At 46.9% G+C, this 21,579-nt stretch overlaps 1 protein-coding gene across 1 annotated transcript in view; it reads left to right on the top strand.

Moving 5' to 3' along the window:
- The first annotated feature begins 10,547 nt into the window (after positions 1-10,547).
- PDPN (podoplanin) overlaps positions 10,548-21,579 on the top strand; it is a 34,386-nt gene continuing 23,354 nt past the window's right edge. Inside the window, 3 exon segments of the mRNA XM_024253242.3 lie at positions 10,548-10,703; positions 10,705-10,759; positions 10,761-10,884. Of these exon segments, the coding sequence (XP_024109010.2) occupies positions 10,594-10,703; positions 10,705-10,759; positions 10,761-10,884 (289 nt within the window). The 5' untranslated portion in view covers positions 10,548-10,593.

Genomic DNA, 21,579 nt, shown 5'->3' with positions numbered 1-21,579 from the left:
AGAAAATTTTATATTCAAGTGCTATTTCTTTTGTGGCACCGAAACTTTATATATAACAAGATTAACAACAATAATAAAATAGAACAATTAACATACCAGCATCACTACTCTTGCGCTTTGGGGGCAATTATTAAGTAAAATAAGGCTGGAACACAAGCACTGCGATACCATGACTGTCAATCTGATCACCTAAGATGGCTACAAAGTGACTAAAAGGCAGGTAGCATTGACAATGTGAATACGCTGGACAAAGGGGTGACTCAAAGACTTTGGTGTGCTGAGAGCAAGGGAGCACAATATCGCAAGATTTCATCACGCTACTCAAAAAGGTGCACAACTTAAAACTTATGAGTTATTTCTGAAATTTTCTATTTTATACATATACATTTTTTTAAAATTAAGACAGAGTCTCACTCTGTTAGTGTTAGTGGTGCAGCCTCTGCCTTCTGGACTCAAGGTATCCTCCCACCTCAGCCTCCCAAGTAGTTGGGACTACAAGCATGCACTTGTAGTCCCACACCTGGCTAATTTTTTTTTTGTATTTTTGGTGGAGACAGGGTTTTGCCATGTTGCTCAGGCTGGTCTGGAACTCCTGAGTTCAAGCACTCGGCCTCCCAAAGTGCTGGGATTGCAGGCTTGAGCCACGGCGCCCAGCCCTACATTTGATATTTTCAAACCGCAGTTGACTACAAGTAACTGAAACCTTGGAAAGCACAAGTGTGGATAAGTGGGGACCATTAAATCACCAGGACTTACTAGATGACTACACATTTACCTATTATTCTTTCACTTAGAGATCCTTAGGTTAATTGGATATACTCAAAAAATAGGAAAATGAAAACATTTCTAATCTCAAGAGAACTTTGCCAATGCATTTAAATAAATTGATTTTATCTTATCATATGCTTTACATCTATTTTCTTTCTTTCTTTCTTTTATTTTGAGATGGAGTTTCGCTCTTGTTGCCCAGGCTGGAGTGCAATGGCGCCATCTCGGCTCACTGCAACCTCTGCCTCCTGGGTTCAAGTGATTCTCCTGCCTCAGCCTTCTGAGTGGCTGGGATTACAGGCATGCGCCACCACACCTTACTAATTTTGTATTTTTAGTAGAGATAGGGTTTCTCCATGTTGGTCAGGCTGGTCTTGAACTCCTGACCTCAGGTGATCTGCCCGCCTTGGCCTCCCAAAGTGCTGGGATTACAGGTGTGAACCACCGCCCCCCCGCCCTCTTTCTTTCTTTATATGTGTTTTAGAGATGGCGTCTCAGTATATTGCCCAGGCTGGTTCCAAACTCTTGGCCTCAACCGACCCTTTCATCTCAGCCTTCCAAGTAGCTGGGATTACAGGTGTGAGTCATGGTACCTAATTTACGTTTATTTTTATTTTTTTATTATTTATTTATTTATTTTATTTATTTTATTTATTTTTTGAGACGGAGTCTCACTCTGTCGCCCAGGCTGGAGTGCAGTGGCACAATCTTGGCTCACTGCAAAAGCTCTGCCTCCCAGGTTCACGCCATTCTCCTGACTCAGCCTCCCGAGTAGCTGGAACTACAGGTGCCCGCCACCATGTCCAGCTAATTTTTTTTTGTATTTTTAGTAGAGACAGGGTTTCACTGTGTTAGCCAGGATGGTCTCGATCTCCTGACCTTGTGATCTGCCCGCGTCGGCCTCTCAAGTGCTGGGATTACAGGCGTGAGCCACCGCGTCCGGCCCCTAATTTACATTTATTTTTTAAAAACCCATAGAGCTGCAAATTTTACTCATTGAATTAATGGCACATCTCTCCCATGACATAATTGTCAAAGCCAGTCTTTATCAAATCATATTTCTTTCTGTCAAGAGTCTAACTTTATTTTCAATTCAAAATAACTTTATTATTATGTGAGGCAAGGTCTCCTCTGTCACCCAGATTGAGTGAAGTGGCTTCATCTCAGCTCGCTGCAACCTCCATCTCTTAGGCTCAAGCAATTTTCCCACCTCAGCCTCCTGAGTAGCTGGGACTACAGGTGTGCACCACCATGCTCGGCTACTTTTGCATTTTTTGTAGAGACAGGGTCTCACCATGTTGCCCAGGCTGGTCCCAAACTCCTGGGCTCAAGTGATCCTCTTGCCTCAGCCTCCCAAAGTGTTGGGATTTCAGGCATGAACCACGGCGTCCAGCCCAAGATAACTGATATATACCTTATTGAGAATTCAAACAGCATCCGAATTCTAATTCTAACATGGATACACGGATAAGGAAGGGAGCCTTGGCTATGACCTTGTCTCCTGTTTGAAGTGTTTGCTGCAGACTCCACGGTTTCTTGTCATTCTGCGTTCACTTCAGTCTTTCAGGCTGTCCCTTGGCAGCAACACATCTGAGTCAAGAGCCAGGTTTTGGAAGAGGTCAAGTCATAAAATTAAAATTGTCATCACTCTGGCCGTCTGAATTCAGAATAACCCAATGTGGGTCAAAATATCCCAATTCTAAAGCTGGATTTCACACCTAACAGAATATCCACACGTGAGGAAAAGACAGAACGCTCTCCTGCTGCCCACCATAGGGTACTCTGCTTAAGGGAGGCTGCGCACACACCGGTATTTCAAATTGTCCCTTAAATGCCCTTAGAAGGTTTTTAACATCCCTTAGGCAATGCACTATTCTAGGATTAAGGAGGACTGAGAAGTTTCTCTTTTTTTTTTTTTTTTTTTTTTTTTGAGACGGAGTCTCTCTCTGTCGCCCAGGTTAGAGTATGGTAGCACTATCTCGGCTCACCGCAACCTCCACCTCCCAGGTTCAAGCGATTCTCCTGCCTCAGCTTCCCGTGCAGCTGGAATTACAGGCATGCACCACTACACCCGGCTAATTTGGTATTTTTAGTAGAGACAGGGTTTCACCATGTTGTTCAGGCTGGTCTCGAACTCTTGACCTCACGTGATCTGCCCACCTCGGCCTCCCAAAGTGCTGGGATTACAAGCGTGAGCCACCGCACCTGGTCAGAAGTTTGTCTTTGTATAGCAAAGTGGAAGAAGAAACAATGGGATGGGGAAGTAGATCTGTGTTGAAAAGAACACATATGTTAGTGGAGAATTTGGAAACTGATGCCCTTTGAACTTTCCTGTGTGCATATGTGTCACCTGGAAGGGTCACGCTGCCTTCCCGCTTGGAAGACTGCTGCTCTACTCCGTTGACTTTTATTTTTTCTCAGAACAGTCAGCATAACCTCTCCTTACCTTTTTTTATTTCTGCTCCTATCATCTGTCTCCCACACAGAATGCAAGAGGCTCAGAAACCAGGACCTGGATGCCTTGTTCCCTGCCTTGTCCATGGAGTCTAGGACACTGCCTGGCACACAGCTGATATTAAATAGATAGTTGTCAAATAAAAGAATAAGTAATCGGTGTGGTAGCTCCCTGCTGTTGGTGCCAGTAATAAATATGTGATCAGGCTCCTTGGCCCTGCTAAAGAAAACAGTTAAATATCTCCAGTAACATCTTCCAGAAACCCCATGCCTCTCGCCTATCTCCAGAAACTCTAAACAGGCTGCTGCCATGCAAGGAGAGTTCCACCCTCTCCAATGCCCAATTCTGCCTCGCTAAAGGCAGCTTCGAGGCAGGGGCTCTGGAAATCAGATGCTAACACAAAAGCTGTTTTCTTCCAACTTTACTAACTTTTAAACCTTTTCCTGTTTTCCTGTCATGGCCAAACCCACCTCTTGGCAGCCACTGAAGTCTGAATATTTGAATTAGATTCCTGAACAGTGATTAAAACAGATTTGGGACCTCAACAAGACATTCCAAAATACCAACAAGATCCCAACTATTCCAAAGGGATTGCACCCATTGGAGGGAGGCAGGGTGGGGGCTCACCTGAGGGCCTCATGGCCTCATCTCTAGGGGGGCACCGTCTGTGCCGGGGAGATAATTCCAGGCTGGGATGGCATGAGGCTTGTGGCGGTGGTGGTTTGCTGTCATCACCTCAGCTGGCAGGATGAAGGGAGAAGTTGCTCTCATCAAACCTCCAGCAGAGTGAAGCTCCTGCTTAGGTGTTACCAGGGACGCGTGGAGACCTTACCACCATCATTTTCACAAGCCCAGTTTCCACCCAGGGAAACTGAGCGAAAGAAAGGCTGGGACTGGGATCTGCAAGGCCACCACCCTTCCAGAGGGCAGGAAGGTAAATACCAGCCTCCCTCCTGCCCTCCCAGACTGTCCCTGTGTGACTTCCCCGTCTCCCACACTGAAACACATTCATTCAGATTGTTTTCCAAGCAGGGTACTGAGTCTTCATAATCAAGGGCTCTCTGAACACACCAATGAAAGGAGCTTTCTGTGTGTATTGGTCTGAATTGTAAAAAAAATCAACCTCCCCAATGCTTGTCTGTCCATTAAAACTCAGTATTTATCTTAAAAAAAAAAAAATCCACTCCGACTCTATGCTCCCAACCCATTAAAGACTTTCATGTCCATCAGAGATACCTGATTCAAATCTGATGCATGGGTCCAGCCAATTTTTTCTTTTGGCTTGGGGGATGGGTACTTTGTAAATAAGCAATGTGTTGTTGTGAAGAAAAATTACCAATGGTCTGAGTTCCTTTTTTGCGTTTCTTTGGTGCAGCATGGAGCCCAGCATCAGATGCGGAGTAAATAAAACGCGGCGTCTCACCTTCCCTGCGAGGGGATCACGTTCACCCCCTTGACCAGGTCGGTGCTCTTCGTTCTCCTGGAGCATGTGGTGCTCACTCTGTACACACAGCTACATCCAGCAGCGGGGCCCAAGGCTTCCCTGGGATGACAAACAACACAGAAGCCTGTTGATCTGCAGAGATGAATGTTTTCCTTTCTGCTTCACGCAAAAGCCCCATGCTTTTAATAGACCAGTGGAAAACTAAACGTCGCACCTTGTTCCTTGTCCTGAGATGCCGCAGGGCCCCGCCTCAGCCACAGAAGATGCAATTGGTGAAGACTCAACCTTTCCCTACCAAGTGAGTGGGTAGAGCTGCCCACTGAGGGGTTGACCACATGTGACGTCTGTTAGATAAGAGGACAGAGAGAAGGTGACTGGCTCAAGCCAGACTCAGGAGACATCACAGCTAGCAAATCCTGTTTGATCAAACTGAAGTATGAAATGGATGGGACGGGCGCGGTGGCTCATGCCTGTAATCCCAGTACTTTGGGAGGCCAAGGTGGGTGGATCACGAGGTCAAGAGATTGAGACCATCCTGGCCAACATGGTAAAACCCTGTCTCTACTAAAAATTCAAAAATTAGCTGGATGTGGTGGTGTCCGCCTGTAGTCCCAGCTACTCGGGAGGCTGAGGCAGGAGAATCTCTTGAACCTGGAAGGCGGAGGTTGCAGTGAGCCAAGTTTGCACCACTGCACTCTAGCCTGGTGACAGAGGGAGACTCCGTCTCAATAAATAAATAAATAAATAAATAAATAAAAAGTGTGAAATGGGTACAATGTGTCTTCAGCAGCTCCAGGCTTTCCATTTTGTGCGCTTACTCCTTGGCAGTATCCAAGAATCAAGTACCCATGGTACCTCATCGAAACATCCTCCTGGGAAAGGGAGAGAACCCCATGCACGTCGAGGTCTGCGAGACCAACTGTGCTAAGTGTGTGTCCTTCCCAGGTGTACTGGCAGCCTAAAAGGCATCCTTAGCCATCAGTGAGTTTGCAAGGGGGAGGGGAAGTGTACTGAGATTTGGGGAGGTGCTGGCAGGGCTCTCCCAGCAGCCCCCAAAAACACAAAAGTTACTTACTTGTTTTGTCTTTGGCTGATTGTACATTACATGTCATTGACTCCACCTCCAGCCTCAGGTTGGGCTGAGATTCTTTTATGGTGAGGGTCTTCCGGTGGGCTAAGGAAAATTACAAGCTTGACTTTCACAAGTATTGATGGAGCAGTGGTAGAGGCAGAGGCCAGACAGAGAGAGAGAGATAGCTCTCAAAGCTAAGCTCCTGGCTTTGGGAGCTTAGGATATCATCAAAGGGGGCAGAGATAAAGCATAGCTGGGAACACACTGGGCTCAATCCTTTAACTATAGTGGGGTGGCATGAGACAGCCCTATTGCTGGGAGGAGATCCAGCTCCGCAGGGGTACAGGGCAGGGGCCTTCAAATGGTAGATGCACACAGATTTCCCCAGAAGAATGCCAGCAAGGATGGGTCCAAGGGGATCAATTTCCAGTGCCTCAATGTTCCTAAGTTTTGTTCTATTTTATAATTTTTTTTTTTTTTTTTGTAGAGACAGGGTCTTGCTATGTTGCCCAAGCTGGTCTTGAACTCCTGGCCTCAAGCAATACTCTTGCCTTGGCCTCCCAAAATGCTGGGATTACAGGCATGAACCACTGCCCTGGCTCCTAAGTTTTCTTTTCTTTTTTTTTGAGACAGAGTTTCGCTCTTGTTGCCCAGGCTGGAGTGCAATGGTGCGATTTCGGCTCACCGCAACCTCCGCCTCCCAGGTTCAAGCGATTCTCTTGCCTCAGCCTCCCTAGTAGCTGGGATTACAGGTATGTGCCACCACGCCCGGCTAATTTTGTATTTTTAGTAGAGATGGGGTTTCTCCATGTTGGTCAGGCTGGTCTCAAACTCCTCACCTCAGGGGATCCGCCTGCCTCGGCCTCCCAAAGTGCTGGGATTACAGGCGTGAGCCACCACACACGGCCCTGGCTCCTAAGTTTTCTACTGAAACTTCTGGGAAAATGCAGCACCTTCCCAATAACCCATCCCCAATTTACCAAAAGACAAACAAAAAAAGCAGATTCTTATCCATCCCATATCTTCTTATGGAGCATTTCCTGGGGTGAAAAAAATCTCTTTAGTCCCAGGTTGGCAGTGTGAAACTGTGTCTTTCCCTGTGTCATCCAGAAAACCACCAGGATGGCTCATATTAGAAAGGCTAATATTAGTGGCGATGTCAGTTTACAAATGAGGAAGAGACTGTCTCCAGCTGGACCAAAGGTTCTCTCTTCAAAGACGGCAGGTTGAGTTTTCTGCCTTCCAGGGCCTGTGTTCCTATTTAGCAGGTTTGAAGGAAAGGCTGTCCATTTACATGAGAGGAGCCAAGTGCGTGCACAATGGGTAAACATACTTGTAACTTACATCCCATATTCACTTTGGAGCGGGGTTTTAGTTAAAATGAGGTGGTATTTGGTTCTTTACATCAAAATGTGAACTATAAGACACAAAGATAGTTCGTATGCAGCCTCTCTTAGCTGCTGAAACTGGCTTGAGGTGTGCAGTAGCTTAACAGGAGAGAAAGTTTGTAAGGCCGGTCCTCTGTCCAGTCAGTTGTAGCAGTCTGGGTTATAAATCAGAATTTTGGTCCCACTCAAACCCATAAGTGTGTTACTTATTCCTGGGCCATAGAGCTGCCTTTGCTGTCAGAGATTCAGCTGGGGGTATATCAGCTCTGGAACATTGCATATTGATTTTTAAAGTTATTATTATTATTATTATTGTAGAGTAAGGGTCTTGCTCTGTTACCCCAGCAGGAATGCAGTGGCATGATCGTGGCTTACTGCAGCCTTGACCTCCTGGGCTCAAGTGATCCTCCCAACTCAGCATCCTGAGTAGCTGGGATCACAGGTACGTGTCACCACACCTGGCTAATGTTATTTTTATTTTTTATAGAAGCAGGGTCTTGCTATGTTGCCTAGGCTGGTCTCAAACTCCTCGCCTCAAGTGATCCTCTCCCCTCTGCCCCTCAAAGCATTGGGATTACAGGTGTGAACCACCGCGGGTTGGGGGGCTGGTGTCCCATTGTGTGTTGAGAAGCATCTTCCCAGCCAGGTCAGCCCAGGCTGCCTGGAGCAGCTCAGCCAGGTGCTCTCTGGACTATGCAGAGCCCTCAGGAAACACAGAGCTTGAGGAGACCCTGACGTGTCATCTCCAGCATCCCCCAGGGTGGAAGGTACCAAACTGGCAGCTCTGGCTCAGATCCTCATTCCACTGCTGGTCCCACCTTTTGGGGGTCCTCTTCCTTCCTAAAAGCAATTTACAGATGTTTACCACTCAGTCCTGCAAGGCACAGGCACAGTACTAGTAACAGGCTCAACTCCTGCTCTGCAATGGAAATGCATGACCCCACGGCTCCTACCTTGTAGGATCCCAGACAATTTGCATGGTGGCCTCTAACCCACAGTCCTCAAAGTGGGGACCCAGGACCAGTAGCTTCAGCATCACCTGGCAACTTGTTGGAAATGCAAATTCTTGGGCCCCACCCCTTAGCTATTGAATCAGCACTTTGGCAGTGGAGCTCAGCAGTCTTGCCTTCCAGGCAAGCAAGCCCTCCAGGTGAATCCACTCTCAACCTCACTTGTGTAGGAAATGGGTATCATCAATGTTCGGAAGCCAAGGGTTGTTTTGGGACTGAAAGGAGATAGTGCATGTTCCTGGCAGGAAGGTGAAGGCCAGTATGTAGCAGCTGCTGTTATCTCACCAATAACGCATCATCATTCACAGCCACGGCTTTCTGAGCTTAAGCTGTTTGCCAAGAAGGGAGCCACATACCCTCCTTCTTTCCCTCTTCCCCTCAGCTGAGCCGGGTCTCATGCTTCCAGATTCCCCTGTGTTTCACTTCAGCTCCTTTAGCTAACCGAGTCTCACCGCCCAGGGCCCATATTCCTTATCTCATGAGCTGCTGGCTCTATCTGGTCCAGGAGGGTGAGTTCTTTCTTCCCTCTGGTCTTCAGATTCCCCCTCCCAAGACCCAGCCTTTCTCCCTAGGTTTTCAGACCAACAGCACCCAGAGCCCATCCACAAACTCCTTCATCTTGGCCCCTCTCCCCACCACAGGACCCCCAGCTGAATGCAATTCCTTATTACCTCGCACTCCTCCGTCGTGATCAAAAGGTCATGTGACCAACCTTCTAGATTCTAGACACATCTGGGGGTGCGGGATAGAAGGCAGGTGTCCTTGAATCATGACCTAGCCTCAGCATCCCTCTAAATTAGTTGCATGTCACCCAATCTCCCCCACCTAGGCTTCATTGTGTTTCAATCTTTTAAATAAAGCAGGCCATCTTTCTTTCTGTGTGTGACCTTGGAGTGACACATATGCAAAATAGATGTGCATCTATTCTCCATCTAACAGGCTCAACAGACAATGCACAATTCCTCCTGTCAACAGACATTATTGACAGTAGAGTCAAAAAACTCATCTCCAAGATGGGGAAGTCAGTTCAAGAAAGAGTATCTGTATCAGGAGTTTTCTCTTTACATTTCCAACCCCTTGGCTCTAGGGGTGTTGCCGCTACCCCTCATCTTCTAGGTTCAGGTGCTCAGCTCCTGTTTGTAGCCCCAGGACAAGACGTTACCTGGGAGATCTTTAGAAATGCAGAATCTCTCCCTACCCCACAACAGAATTGCACCTGCATAACCAGCGCCCCAGGTAGATCCGACTGAGAAGCTATGATGAAGGGCAAGGTTTGCCAAATGTTCCTGGGGACAAGTTCTCCAGTGACACTGGTTTAAAATAGGAATTCCCAAAAGGTCTGATTAATGAGTTTGGGGGTGGAACCCAGGAAACTGGGCATTTAAAACAATCTCTCCTGTGATTCTTAGAAAGTAAATTTATAATGGGGCGGGGTCAAAGATAAGCATCTGAAAACAATTTTCACCCAATGTGGAGCTTTGAGACAGCGTTAGTCTTCAGGTTCTTTTGTTGAATGGAATTTGTGGCATCTGGGAGTGGAGCAGAGACCACTTCCCAAACTCCTGTTCTTCTTCTTATTTTTTTTAAATTCCAGCAATTCAGAAGGAATTAAAGTAAAAGACGTAAGTTCTCTGGTTGCTGATATCTGGTACCTGAGATCAAGGCAAGATTGCTTAAACCAGTAAGTGAGGAATATGGGGGCAAATTCAGGAATAAAGAGGGTGAGCCGGGCCTGGAAGGGGACACAGGTTTGGAGACCAGACGGGTCACCGCTTGGCCCGGCCTAATCCAACTGCGCACATCGGTGGGCCACAGCATCGCAGCGCTGGATCCCCGGGTCGGGAGAGGCGGATGGAGTTCAGCCTCTTTTTCAAAACTGCCAAAGCCACCCGGTCTGCCAAACTCCCCCACCAGCCAGCTCTGGGGCAGCCCCCCGGAGCCCGCCCGCTCTGGTCCCCGGGACAAGGGCGCAATTGACCAGCGCGGGCCGCCTCCGGCCCACCCAGATGACGGCCAACTTTTCTTTTTTTTTTTTTAAGCCATCAAATTCAATATTTACAGGAACAACCCCATGCTTGGTTCTAAAACTACTGGCCACTCAAGGAACAGTTTACTTCTCACTTCTGCCCATAACAAGAAAAACATAGACTTGTGCCTTACTCTTAAAAAAATAAATAAATAAATAAATATAGGTTTTTAATAATTTATATATAATTTTTAAAACTCCGTTTGTTGCATGTGGTTCCTTTCCCTCCTGTTGTTGAGCAGAATAAAAGCCCATTTTGCCAGGGCCCGCAGTCCTGGCGGCCCCCGCAGCTGCGGCCCTGTAACTTTAAACCTGGCCTGAGATCATCGTTTTGGCGCCGGCCAAACAGAGCCCGAGGGCGGGCCTAGCGCGCCCTGACGGAGACCACCTTGCAGCCGACCCTGCTCCCCCGCCTCCTCGGGAGAGATAAATGCTGACTCCGCTCGGAAAGTTCTCAACTGCAAAGTTTGCTGTCCGGCTGTCTGGCGTCTGGGAAGCTCGGGCACCCTCCCGCTCCGGGGCTCCTGCTCCCACTCCTCCAGCCCCCACCGTCACGCTCCTCCAGGCTGGGCCTGTGGCCGCGGTACTTTTTAATTCTTCCCCCAGCTCAGAAACTTGCTGCTCGGCCCGCAGGAGAGCAACTCAACGGGAACGATGTGGAAGGTGTCAGCCCTGCTCTTCGTTTTGGGAAGCGCATCGCTCTGGGTCCTGGCAGAAGGAGGTAAGACCCAGCGCAAGTGGCTTCCTGCGGTCGCTGATGGGGACGAGCGAGCAGAGACTTGCTGGACTGCCCGGGCCTGGTATTATTCGAGGTTGTCCGGGGGAGCGCGGGGGAGCTGAGGGTGTGTGCGTGCCAGGCGGCTGAGCGCCGGAGGAGGAGAGGCAGCGGCTTAGCCGGTGCCAGGTCCCAAAGACGCAGCTGCGCGGGTGTGCCGGGAGGAGCCCCGGAATCCACAGGCTGCGAGGTGGGCAGCAGAGGCGGCCTCCCTCCGAGTCGGCAGCGCCAGAGAGATCGGGTGGAAGGTTCACAGTAGGCAGCCCCGCTTGCTGGCAGCAGTGACTGGGGTTTCCTTCCCATAGGGCGGTGTGTTGGAGGAATACGCACGCCTCGGGAGAAGCTGGCCCCGTAGAATCAGGAGGGACGTTCAGGAGGGCTTGGGCCAAGAGGAGGGTTCTCCGCTCTGCGGTGGCCCTGGTCCCCCTTGGGACTACCTAGTCTGGCGCCCTGCCTGTTGGACACACTCAGTACCCCGTCACTGGACTGGAAGAGGCCTCCTTTATCCTCTTTAGAGAGGATGGTGTGTGTGGAAAGGACCCAAGTGGAGGCTTCTGCGGAGTGTGAGTGCATGAGGATTGTTACGCGTTACGAACATTGAGGTTTAAGTGGGTTTGAGCCACGTGTTCATCTTGGGCAACAACATCAGTGGCTGAATGCCTGTTGGTGACTCCTTAGGCTTTAAATATATTGGATCCCATGTTGGGGTGGGGCGTCCATAGCTTCCATTACCCTTTGTCCTCTCCTGGAGCCTTACCTCTTCCTGCTGGGGTGCTGTGTTGGTGGTCTCCATTGTCATCTGTCAACATTTTGTTTCTTTTCTTGGGTTTTTATTTTTATGTTTCCTCAATAGAACATATGTTCTGCAGGACGCAGCTACATCCAGCTTTGATTCCCCACGGCCAAAACAATGCCTGGCACATAGTAGTTGCTCACTAAATGTTGGTTGAAGGAATTGTAAGCTAACTCGTGATCTTTGGGGCTGGAGGTTGCTGAGCTGTGCTGTGAAAAGTAAACATTTTCCAAAAATTGTGGATCAAGGTAGGCCTAGGCCCAGAGGAATGCTTCTTGGAGAGGGAACGGTTTGAAGGAGGGGTACGCCTGACCTGGGCTCCTACAATGGTCCACACAGACTAAAATACCCAATCTCAGGGAAATGATAGAGTACTGCTCTGTGCTGGGCTGTCTGCTTCAAAGGGACTGAGCAACTCTTTTTATAGGGGCCGTGGGTTATTCGTAGCAGTCCTATCTTTGGAACTTCTCTTTCCACTGGAATATATACAGTTCTGTATTTTCAGTTACGTTTCCTTTTTGGCGAGACAATGTGCAAATGACACCGTTTTGTGCTCACCAGGGCAAAGTAAGGGCGCGCCCTCCCTTCGGCATCTCAGCCCTGCTAAAGGAAAAGCTGCTGGGTAACATCCTTTGTTTTTGCCCAGGGAAGCTTTAGCTGTGATTCCCTTCAGCCAGCTCCTGAATGTCAAAGGTACTCCTAAAAGATGGCGTTAAAACCGAAAAACCATCGTTGGTGCTGGAAACTCCACTACTAAAGAAAGAAGTGGTATGAGGGGCTGGCTGAGTGAGGGTGGGTGCTGAGTTGCCTGGCTGCCAGAGGAGCAGAGGCCCAGCAGGGTTTTTGTCTGAGAATAATGAGCGAGGCGACTTGAATATGGATGAATAACATCACTGAGCGAAGCTATTGTCGGCTTTTGTTGGGGAGCTGGGCTGGGGGGTAATTATGGTGATGAATTTTATGATCCTTTTCATAAGATCCTACGCCCTACTGGGTTTCCCTCCTCCAGGGTTATAATCTGGTTCAGTTTTATAATCTGGTCCCATGTGTCATCCCTTTGGGTGTTAGTAGATTCAAACGAGGTCTGTTGTCCACACATCTGGTGTTTTCTTCCATTGTCAGGCCCCACCCTCATGCTGAAGTTTCATCGGGAAGGCACGTTTTGGGGGCCTCTTCATTAGAGAGTTTATTTTGTGAGATTCTGCAAGCTGCTGCTCGCTGCTAACCCACATGCGCTTTTCCGGGACCAATCCACCCAGGATTAATCATGCAGCCAACAAATTTCCCTGTGATTTCCCCGAAACGCTTGCCAGTTTGGAGGCCCTGAAATCCTCATGAGTTGTTAAGAGTTTTTGTTGCACTGAAGGCAATTAATAAAGATCAGGTCTGTTAGAGGTTTTGTGAGGGAGGCCTCTGCATTGCACTGGTGTATAAGATCCAAAATAGCATTGAATATAGAGAAGCACAATTTAAAAAAATGTGTCCGGGCATGACAAGGCTAAGTCTGGACATGGCCAAAGGGACTAAACTCCTTCCTTTCTTTGGCTTCTGTAAAATGAGCAGCACGCGAGTGACTCTCCACGGTAGAATTAGAGGACCCCAAGCCTTGGCATGACAGTGGACGGTCAGGCCAAGAAAAAAGGACACGACCATCCTCTCATTCCCATCGCCTGCCACGTGCTAGGAATGTTTCTAGCTACTTCTTTCAATCCTCATAATACCTGTAAATTACACACTGTTATCTCGGAATATACCAGAACTGGGTTTGAAAAATAGATCTAACTTCAAACCGCAAGATCTTTTTACTACACTACTCTGCCATTTAAAAAAAAAAAAAGAGGCTGGGCATGGTGGCTCACGCCTGTAATCCCAGCACTTTGTGGGGCCGAGGCAGGCGGATCATGAAGGTCAGGAGTTCGAGACCAGCCTGGCCAATATGGTGAAACCCCGTCTCTACTAAAAATACAAAAATTAGTTGGGCATGGTGGTGCGCGCCTGTAGTCCTAGCTACTCGGGAGGCTGAGGCGGAAGAATCGCTTGAACTCGTGAGGCGGAGGTTGCAGTGAACCGAGATCACACCACTGCACTCCAGCCTGGCAACAGAGCGAGACTCCGTCTCAAAAAAAATAAATAAAAACAAAGTAAAGAGGTTGAACTTGAAATTAAAGGTTAACCTCACTTTAAGCCTCTTAAACGTAGAAACAAAATTTTCTAAAGATAGGAGAATTCCTTTACATTTAAATGCTCCCCATAATGTCCTTTTAAGAATGAAATTGTCACAGTACATTAAAATAGGATTTATTAATTCATTCTGCAAATAGTTATTAAGCATTTCCTGAGTTCTTGGTGTGTTACTAGATGCAGAATTTGAACTGCGTGCACTTTTGAGAGAGGCACACCTCACATTGTAAAGTGTGCCCTGCAGTCCTCACCAGCAAAGCAATGAACATGCTCTTTCAAATTCCATCGGCTTATCTGAATATTTGTCATATTTCTGGCTTTGGAAAGGAGGCATGCCAGGTTATAACTTGTGGAAATACGACGGGGGAGGAGGAGGAGGGAGAGAGAACTCAACTACAGGATTACCCTGGTGAAATTTATTTGACGAATCTGAATCAGATCCTGTAGGGCTTTTCCAGGAAGCCTTGCCACTCTTGGTGCCCCAAAACCTCTCAGAAATACCCAGTGTGCACGTTTTATTGAAGAGAATCAGAGAATCAACTGATGGAGGGTGCTGGACACTTCCAAGTGGACAGTTACTGTGATGAGTCTTAGGATTCTCATTTGCTGGGCAAGAGATAAAGCTCCGTGATTAGGCATTTTATCGGGGGCTGTGAGCTAGAGCCCCGGTAGGGAATAACTGGAATTCTGCCAATTCCATCCAAGGCAGGAAAACAAGGTGACTGTTTCCTTCCCACATGTCTAACCCCAGTGCCCGTCCACTGGCCTGTTGGCAGCCAGCCAGATGATGGCAAGCTCCCCTGAGTGTCAGCCGAAAGAGGTAGGAGGGCTCACCCTGTTTGTCTGGCTGAGTGTCTGAGTGTCTTTGCCTTGAGAATTGCTCAGAGATGGATTTGTCCTTTGAAGTGAATCAAGCTAAGTCCAGGGGGAAGTACGCAGGTATGGCCAATTCGTTCATGTAGTTTTTTGAGGAGCTGAAAGCTGACATTGTGAGGCAATGCTAAATTTAATGAACCCCCCCGCCGCCCAAACACACACACACACACACACACACACACACACACACACACACACACACACACACACACACACACACACACACCCCGGAGAAAGATGTGATGTGCTCTTGACTGCCATCCAGAGAGGCCAGGACACACACACACACACACACACACACACACCAGGACACACACACACACACACACACCCGGAGAAAGATGTGATGTGCTCTTGACTGCCATCCAGAGAGGCCAGGCCACAAAGTGCCCCAGGCAGTAGAGGGAGACCAACCCTGACCCACTGGGGTAACAATCACCATCGTTAATGTTTGCAGCATGTACAAATGCCAGTTACACAGAGTGTAAATGGGAAGCAGGAAAGGGGCATGCTAGAATATTTTTAACATATTATCGATGAGAACAGGGCACTTCCCACAATTCATCAGGGTGTTTCCATCCAGGAGAACACAACACAACTCATATTAAAAAAGCTGTGATGTAGTGAATATTGTCCTGCCCCAGAGAAGGGAATCAGTTTGCCTAGAAGAGGAGAAGAATGAGAATTTGTTGATGTTTAAACCTTCCCTGCCCAAAGAATTAACTGATTTAACAAATATTTTTATTATATATAATATAAATATATATAACTATATATTATATATAATATAAATATATATAACTGTATATTATATATAATATAAATATATATAACTATATTGTATATAATATATATAACTATATATTGTATATAACTATATGTAACTATATATTATATATAATATAACTATATATAACTATATATTATATATTTACATATATATAAAATATATATATAATATATATATTTTTTTGAGACAGGGTCTCACTCTGTCACTCAGGCTGGAGTTGAGTAGCACTATCTCGGCTCACTGTAGCGTTGACCTCCCGGGCTCAAGCGATCCTCCCACCTCAGCCTCCTGAGTAGCTGGGACCACAGGTGTGCACCACCACACCCAACTGTTTTTGTATTTTTAGTAGAGATGGAGTTTCACCATGTTGCCCAGGCTGGACTCGAACTCCTGAGCCTGCCTTGGCCTCCCAGAGTGCTGGGATTACAGGTGTGAGCCACCATACCTGGCCAACAAATATTTATTGAATAGCTACTGTGTAAGTCAGGCAGTGCGGAACAAGGCAAACCCTATCCCTGCTTACAGTTAGTAGGAAAGGTGTCATATGTGGTGACTGGGGATATTCTGATCTCAATCAAGGTGGTTCTGTGATGAATCAGAGATCTTTGTTTTGTCACAGTCTGGAAATTTATTCCACCCAACAGCTCCACCCTTTGCTTTTGTTGTAAATAGGAAAAATAGCATCTTGGGGGGTATCTCACCCCTGAGAAGGGCATGCCTTGGACAGCAAATATGCATACAAAGCGTTGGAAAACAGTTTCCTCTTCTAAATAAACTATTTGGTTTTCTGGCCTCTTGTGAGCTTGGCTAATGGGAAACAGTTTGTTCTGAGCCAAATCTCCCCATAAGATTAAATGTGAATCTGTAAAGCTAAGAGATCTAGATTCTGAATGGCTGGTGTTAATAGCGCGAACAATATAATAACAGCTAGCATTTACTGAGTGCTTAGCGTGTGTGAACCCCTTTCTAAGCTCTGTTTCATTCAGTCCTCACAACAGACTACTCGGCTGGAGCTTCTTGTATTTTATAGAGGAATTAAGAGACTCAGTGAGGTTCAGTAGCCCACACACAGACACGGAGCTTGTAAATGGCAGCAGTGAGACTGAACCCAGGCTGCTCAACCCTAGAGCCCACGCCCCTAACCACTTAGCTACACAATCAGCTATGCTTGGAATAGCTTGAATCTGTGCCACTGAGGACACCCAGAAAAGGGAGAGGTTGATTCCTTCAAGTACTTCTTACCTTAAGGCAGCAAACCACTTGTATTGATTGATTGATCGATTCAGATGGAGTCTTGCTCTGTCGCCCAGGCTGGAGTGCAGTGGTGCCATCCCAGCTCACTGCAACCTCCGACCCCCAGGTTCCAACCATTCTTCTGCCTCAGCCTCTCTAGTAGCTGAGATTACAGGCATGTGCCACCATGCCTGGCTAATTTTTGTACGTTTAGTAGAGATGGGGTTTCACCATGTTGGCCAGGCTGTTCTTGAACTCCTGACCTCAAGTGATCCACCTGCCTCAGCCTTCCCAAGTGCTGGAATTACAGGCGTGAGCCACCGCGCCCTGCCACCACTTGTTATTTTTACATACATGATTTCTTTCCAGCTTGTATTAACTTTGTTGGTTGCATACATAATGCTGATGATGTGTATACCCAGTGCTGGGAGTACTGAATCGAAGGATGCTGTCCCTGTCCCCTTAAGCATTTACAGAGCACACATATTAAGTTAAAGAGGAAGCATATGCTGTGATTGCAGCTTGCAAAGAGGCAAGACAGGTGCGTGTTTTCTACACATGTATAAAGAACATACAAGCAACAGATAAAGTCGTGTCCTGCGCGGCACACGCTGTTGTCTGTTGCTAGGGATTTAGAGATAAGAGAGAATCTTGGGATTGGGAGGAGCTAGAAAAAGCCTTGTGGGGAAGATGTGACTTTATCTTGGTGTGAAAAATGGTGGGGTTGGTTGGAGCAGGTGGCAGGGACAGTTGGTCTAGGCAGAAGAAATGGCTTGAGCAAAGGCATGGAAATTGTATCAGTCCGGGTTTTTTGTGGGAATAGGCGTGGGCATTGAGGGCTGGCAAGAGTGGTGGAGGCTGGGGGTTAGAAGGGTTGAGTTGGGCAATGACAGGAAACTGGGGAGACAGATGAGTCCGTGCTGAGTGGAAGAGGCGGGACCTTTTTCTGTAGGCAGGAATAGAGAATGGGAGTGGCCCATGAATGCGGGTTGTCAGAAGATAATGAAGAAGGAGCCATAGGAGATTGAATCTCGTTTGTGGGACCAGTCTAGGGGCAGGTGCGGTGGAGGGGTGGGTGGGGGTCATCAGGAGGTAAAGAGACAAAATGTGGTGACAGCAGAAAGTGGGAATGAGACCAAATTTCTTTTCTTTTTTTTTCAGACGGAGTCTCGCTCTGACACCCAGGCTGGAGTGCAATGGCGCGATCTTGGCTCACTGCAACCTCTGCCTCCCGGGTTCAAGCGATTCTCCTGCCTCAGCCTCCTGAGTAGGTGGGATTACAGGCACGTGCCACCACACCTGGCTAATTTTTGTATTTTTAGTAGAGACGGGGTTTCATCATGTTGGTTGGGCTGGTCTTGAACTCCTGACCTCGTGATCTGCCCACCTCAGCCTCCCAAAGTGCTGGGATTACAGGCGTGAGCCACCATGCCCAGCAAGACCAAATTTCTAGGAATAAAAGCCAGCAAGACTTACAGTTCAGCATTTCTTGACTTGTTACTAGTCACCTCTTATAGCACTCATGACTATATTCACACGTTTAAATTGATATGTAATTCACATACCACAAAATTAACCCATTTAAAGCAAACAATTCAGTGGTCTTCAGTAAAGTCGCGGAGTTATGCAACCATCACCACTATCAATTTTAGAACGTTTTCATCACGCCCCTTCCCCAAAAGCCCCAAACTATCACCAGTCATTCCCATTTCCTCCTCCGCCTAGACCCTGACCACCATCGATCTACTTTCTGTCTCTATGGAATTGCTTATTCTGGATATTTCTTATCACTGGAATCATACAATATGTGGCCTTTTGTGCCTGGCTTCATTTACTTAGCATGATGCTTACAAGGTTCATCCATGTTATAGCATGCACCAGAATTTCATTCTTTTTAAAAAAATTTTTTAGAGATGAGGTCTTCCTCTGTCACCCAGGCTGAATAGCAGTGGCACAGTCATAGCTCACTACAGCCTCAGATTCCTGGGCTGAAGCCATCCTCCTGCTTCAGCCTCCCAAGTAGCTGGGACTACAGGCTTATGCCACCACACCAATTTTGTTTAACTTTTTGAGGAACTGCCATTCTGTTTTCCAAAGTGGCTGCACTATTTACAGTTCGACCAACAATACATGCTGTTCTGGTTTCTCCACATCCTCACCAACACTTGTTTTCTTTCTCTGTGTGTGTGTGTTTACGTTGTAGCCATTCTAATGCGTATGAAATGACATCTGGTAGTTTCAATTTGCATTTTCCTAATGATTAGTGATGCTGAGCATCTTTTTATGCACTTCTTAGCCAATTGTGTATCTTTGGAGATATGTTTGTTTAAATCCTTTGCTCACTAAAGTTGAGTTAAATCCTTTGCTAACTTTATATTGTTGATTGAAAGCCTCTTTTTTATATATTCTAGATATTAGACCCTTAAATATATGAATTGCAGACTTTTCTCCCATCCTATGGACTGGGTTGTCTTTTCAATTTCTTGACAGCAACCATTGAATAGCGTTTAAAATTTTGGTGAAGTTAAATGTATCTGTGTTTTGTTGCTTGCACCGTTGGCGTCATCTAGGAAGCTGTTGCCTAGTCCAAGCTTACAGCGATTTACTCTTACAGTTTTAGCTCTGATATTTGATTCATTTAGATTAGAGAGCTTTGATTCATTTAGAGTTCATTTTTGTGTGGGCTATGAAGTAGAGGCCCAACTCCATTCTTTTGCATGTGGGTATCCAGTGGGCAAGGTACCATTTGTTGAAAAGATGATTTTTTTTTTTTTTTTTGAGACAGAGTTTTGCTCTTGTTGCCCAGGCTGGAGTGCAATGGCACGATCTTGGCTCACCACAACCTCCGCTTCCCGGGTTCAAGTGATTCTCCTGCCTCAGCCTCTGAGTAGCTGGGATTACAGGCATGCACCACCATGCCCGGCTAATTTTTTTTTTTTTTTTTTTTTTTAGTAGATTCGGGGTTTCTCCATGTTGGTCAGGCTGGTCTCAAACTCCCAACCTCAGGTGATCCACCTGCCTCTGCCTCCCAAAGTGCTGGGATTACAGGCGTAAGCCACCGCGCCTGGCCGAAAAGATGATTCTTTCTTCACTGAAGAATCTTGGCATCTCTGTCAAAAATCAATTACCCGTAAATGTATAAGTTTAAATCTGGGTTAAATTGATCTATATGTCTATCCTTCTACCAGTAGCACCATCTTGACTACTGCAGCTTTGTAGTAAGTTTTGAAATGGATGTATGAGTCTACCTTGTCTTTACCAAGATTGCTTTGGTGATTCTCCTGTCTGTATTTTAGTTATTTGTGTACATATCTTGTCCCTTAGAGAAGAGAGCACTTAAAAGAGCACGTGGTAGGTACATAGTAAACATGTGGCAGGAAGAAGAGGGAGGAAACAGGATAGATGAATAGGAATGACAGAAAGCAGATAATAAAAGCATAAAAATCAGGTAGGAGGGATGAGAGATTGGGAACCAACTTGGTAAGGAAAAGGCATTTAAACGCCCGGCTCTAGATATGGTGAGTTTGAGGTAAATAGTAAGACACCCAATTTGATGTATCTGATGAGTACCTGGGAAGATAGTCATCTAAAAGAGTGTCAGAGCTAAGCCCTGGAGATGAAGTTTGCTGCTTGAATTTCCCCTACATTAGAACAAAGGGAGAAAAATGGCAAGGGAAGAACAGAAGAGATCCTCTTAGCCAAAAACAACTATTTTCCAAAAATCTACCAAAGCACACTTCAAGGTCCCAAACCAGGCTTGGGATCGAGGCCAAGGGACGCTAGTGGAAACGGCCACATTCTGCACATTCCTGCAGGCCTGGTCCTCCTGGGCTCACAGCTGGGCTGTCTGAGCTGCGTGGGGTGGACGGTGAGGTCAGATGCAAAGGGGCTTCTTTTCTCACTCTTGCAAAATCAGGGCCTGCTCAGCTGACAGCCGTGAGTGAATCAGCTCAGATTTCCATTCAGTTTCCGAGCAGATGGCAAGTGCTTCCCAAACACATCCCACTGAGAAGCTCTGCTCCAGGACAGCACTTCTAAAGCAGGTTTTTGTCATTTGGTACTAAGTGGCCCTCCCTAGAAAGGGAATGTTCGTGACACCAGCCCTAGCTGAGTTCCAGAAAAGTTTATTACAGAGCTGTGATTTCAGTCTACAAAACTGTGAACTCATTTCCTCTTGGACTGAGAATGTTCTGCTTTGGTCAAGAGAAAAACGTCTCCCCAGGTTGAGTAATCTTGGTTGAGGTTGTAATCAGCAGCCTCTAATGTGAACACTGAGCAGTTCTGAGCCATGTTTGTGCTTGAGGAGTGTGTTGATTCACTCCCATGAACTCTGAAAACCACGAATGTCATTCATCCATTCATTCAGGCAGCAGAGACTGTGCTAGTGGCTGGGCCATAAACTTACAGCAGGATGGGGCCTTGCCCTCAAGGAACTTGTAGATGCTGGTAGGGAGGAGGTAGTAAATGCCAAAATGTTATCAAATTCTATACTAGTTTAGAGGAGATTACTTTCTCCTGGCAACTTGGAAGAGCTCTGAAGGGAAGGGGATTTTACCTGGGCAAGGAAGGAGAGGTGGGGTTTGGAAGGGCACTGATTGAGCTAAAAGGCGAACCTGCAGGTGCCCTTGGCAGCCCCTCCTCAATAATCTCCTACAGAGATTAATCTAGGGCAGCTCAGTCTACTCCAGACCTTTCTTTAGAAGTAGAGAGGAATATAACAGGGAGCTGGTCAAGAGTATTCGGTGCCTGTGAAGACACAGTGGTTGGG

Source organism: Pongo abelii, chromosome 1, assembly GCF_028885655.2.
Source record: "Pongo abelii isolate AG06213 chromosome 1, NHGRI_mPonAbe1-v2.0_pri, whole genome shotgun sequence".
NCBI classification, from domain to species: domain Eukaryota; kingdom Metazoa; phylum Chordata; class Mammalia; order Primates; family Hominidae; genus Pongo; species Pongo abelii.
This window is presented reverse-complemented; position numbering and strand designations above follow the sequence as displayed.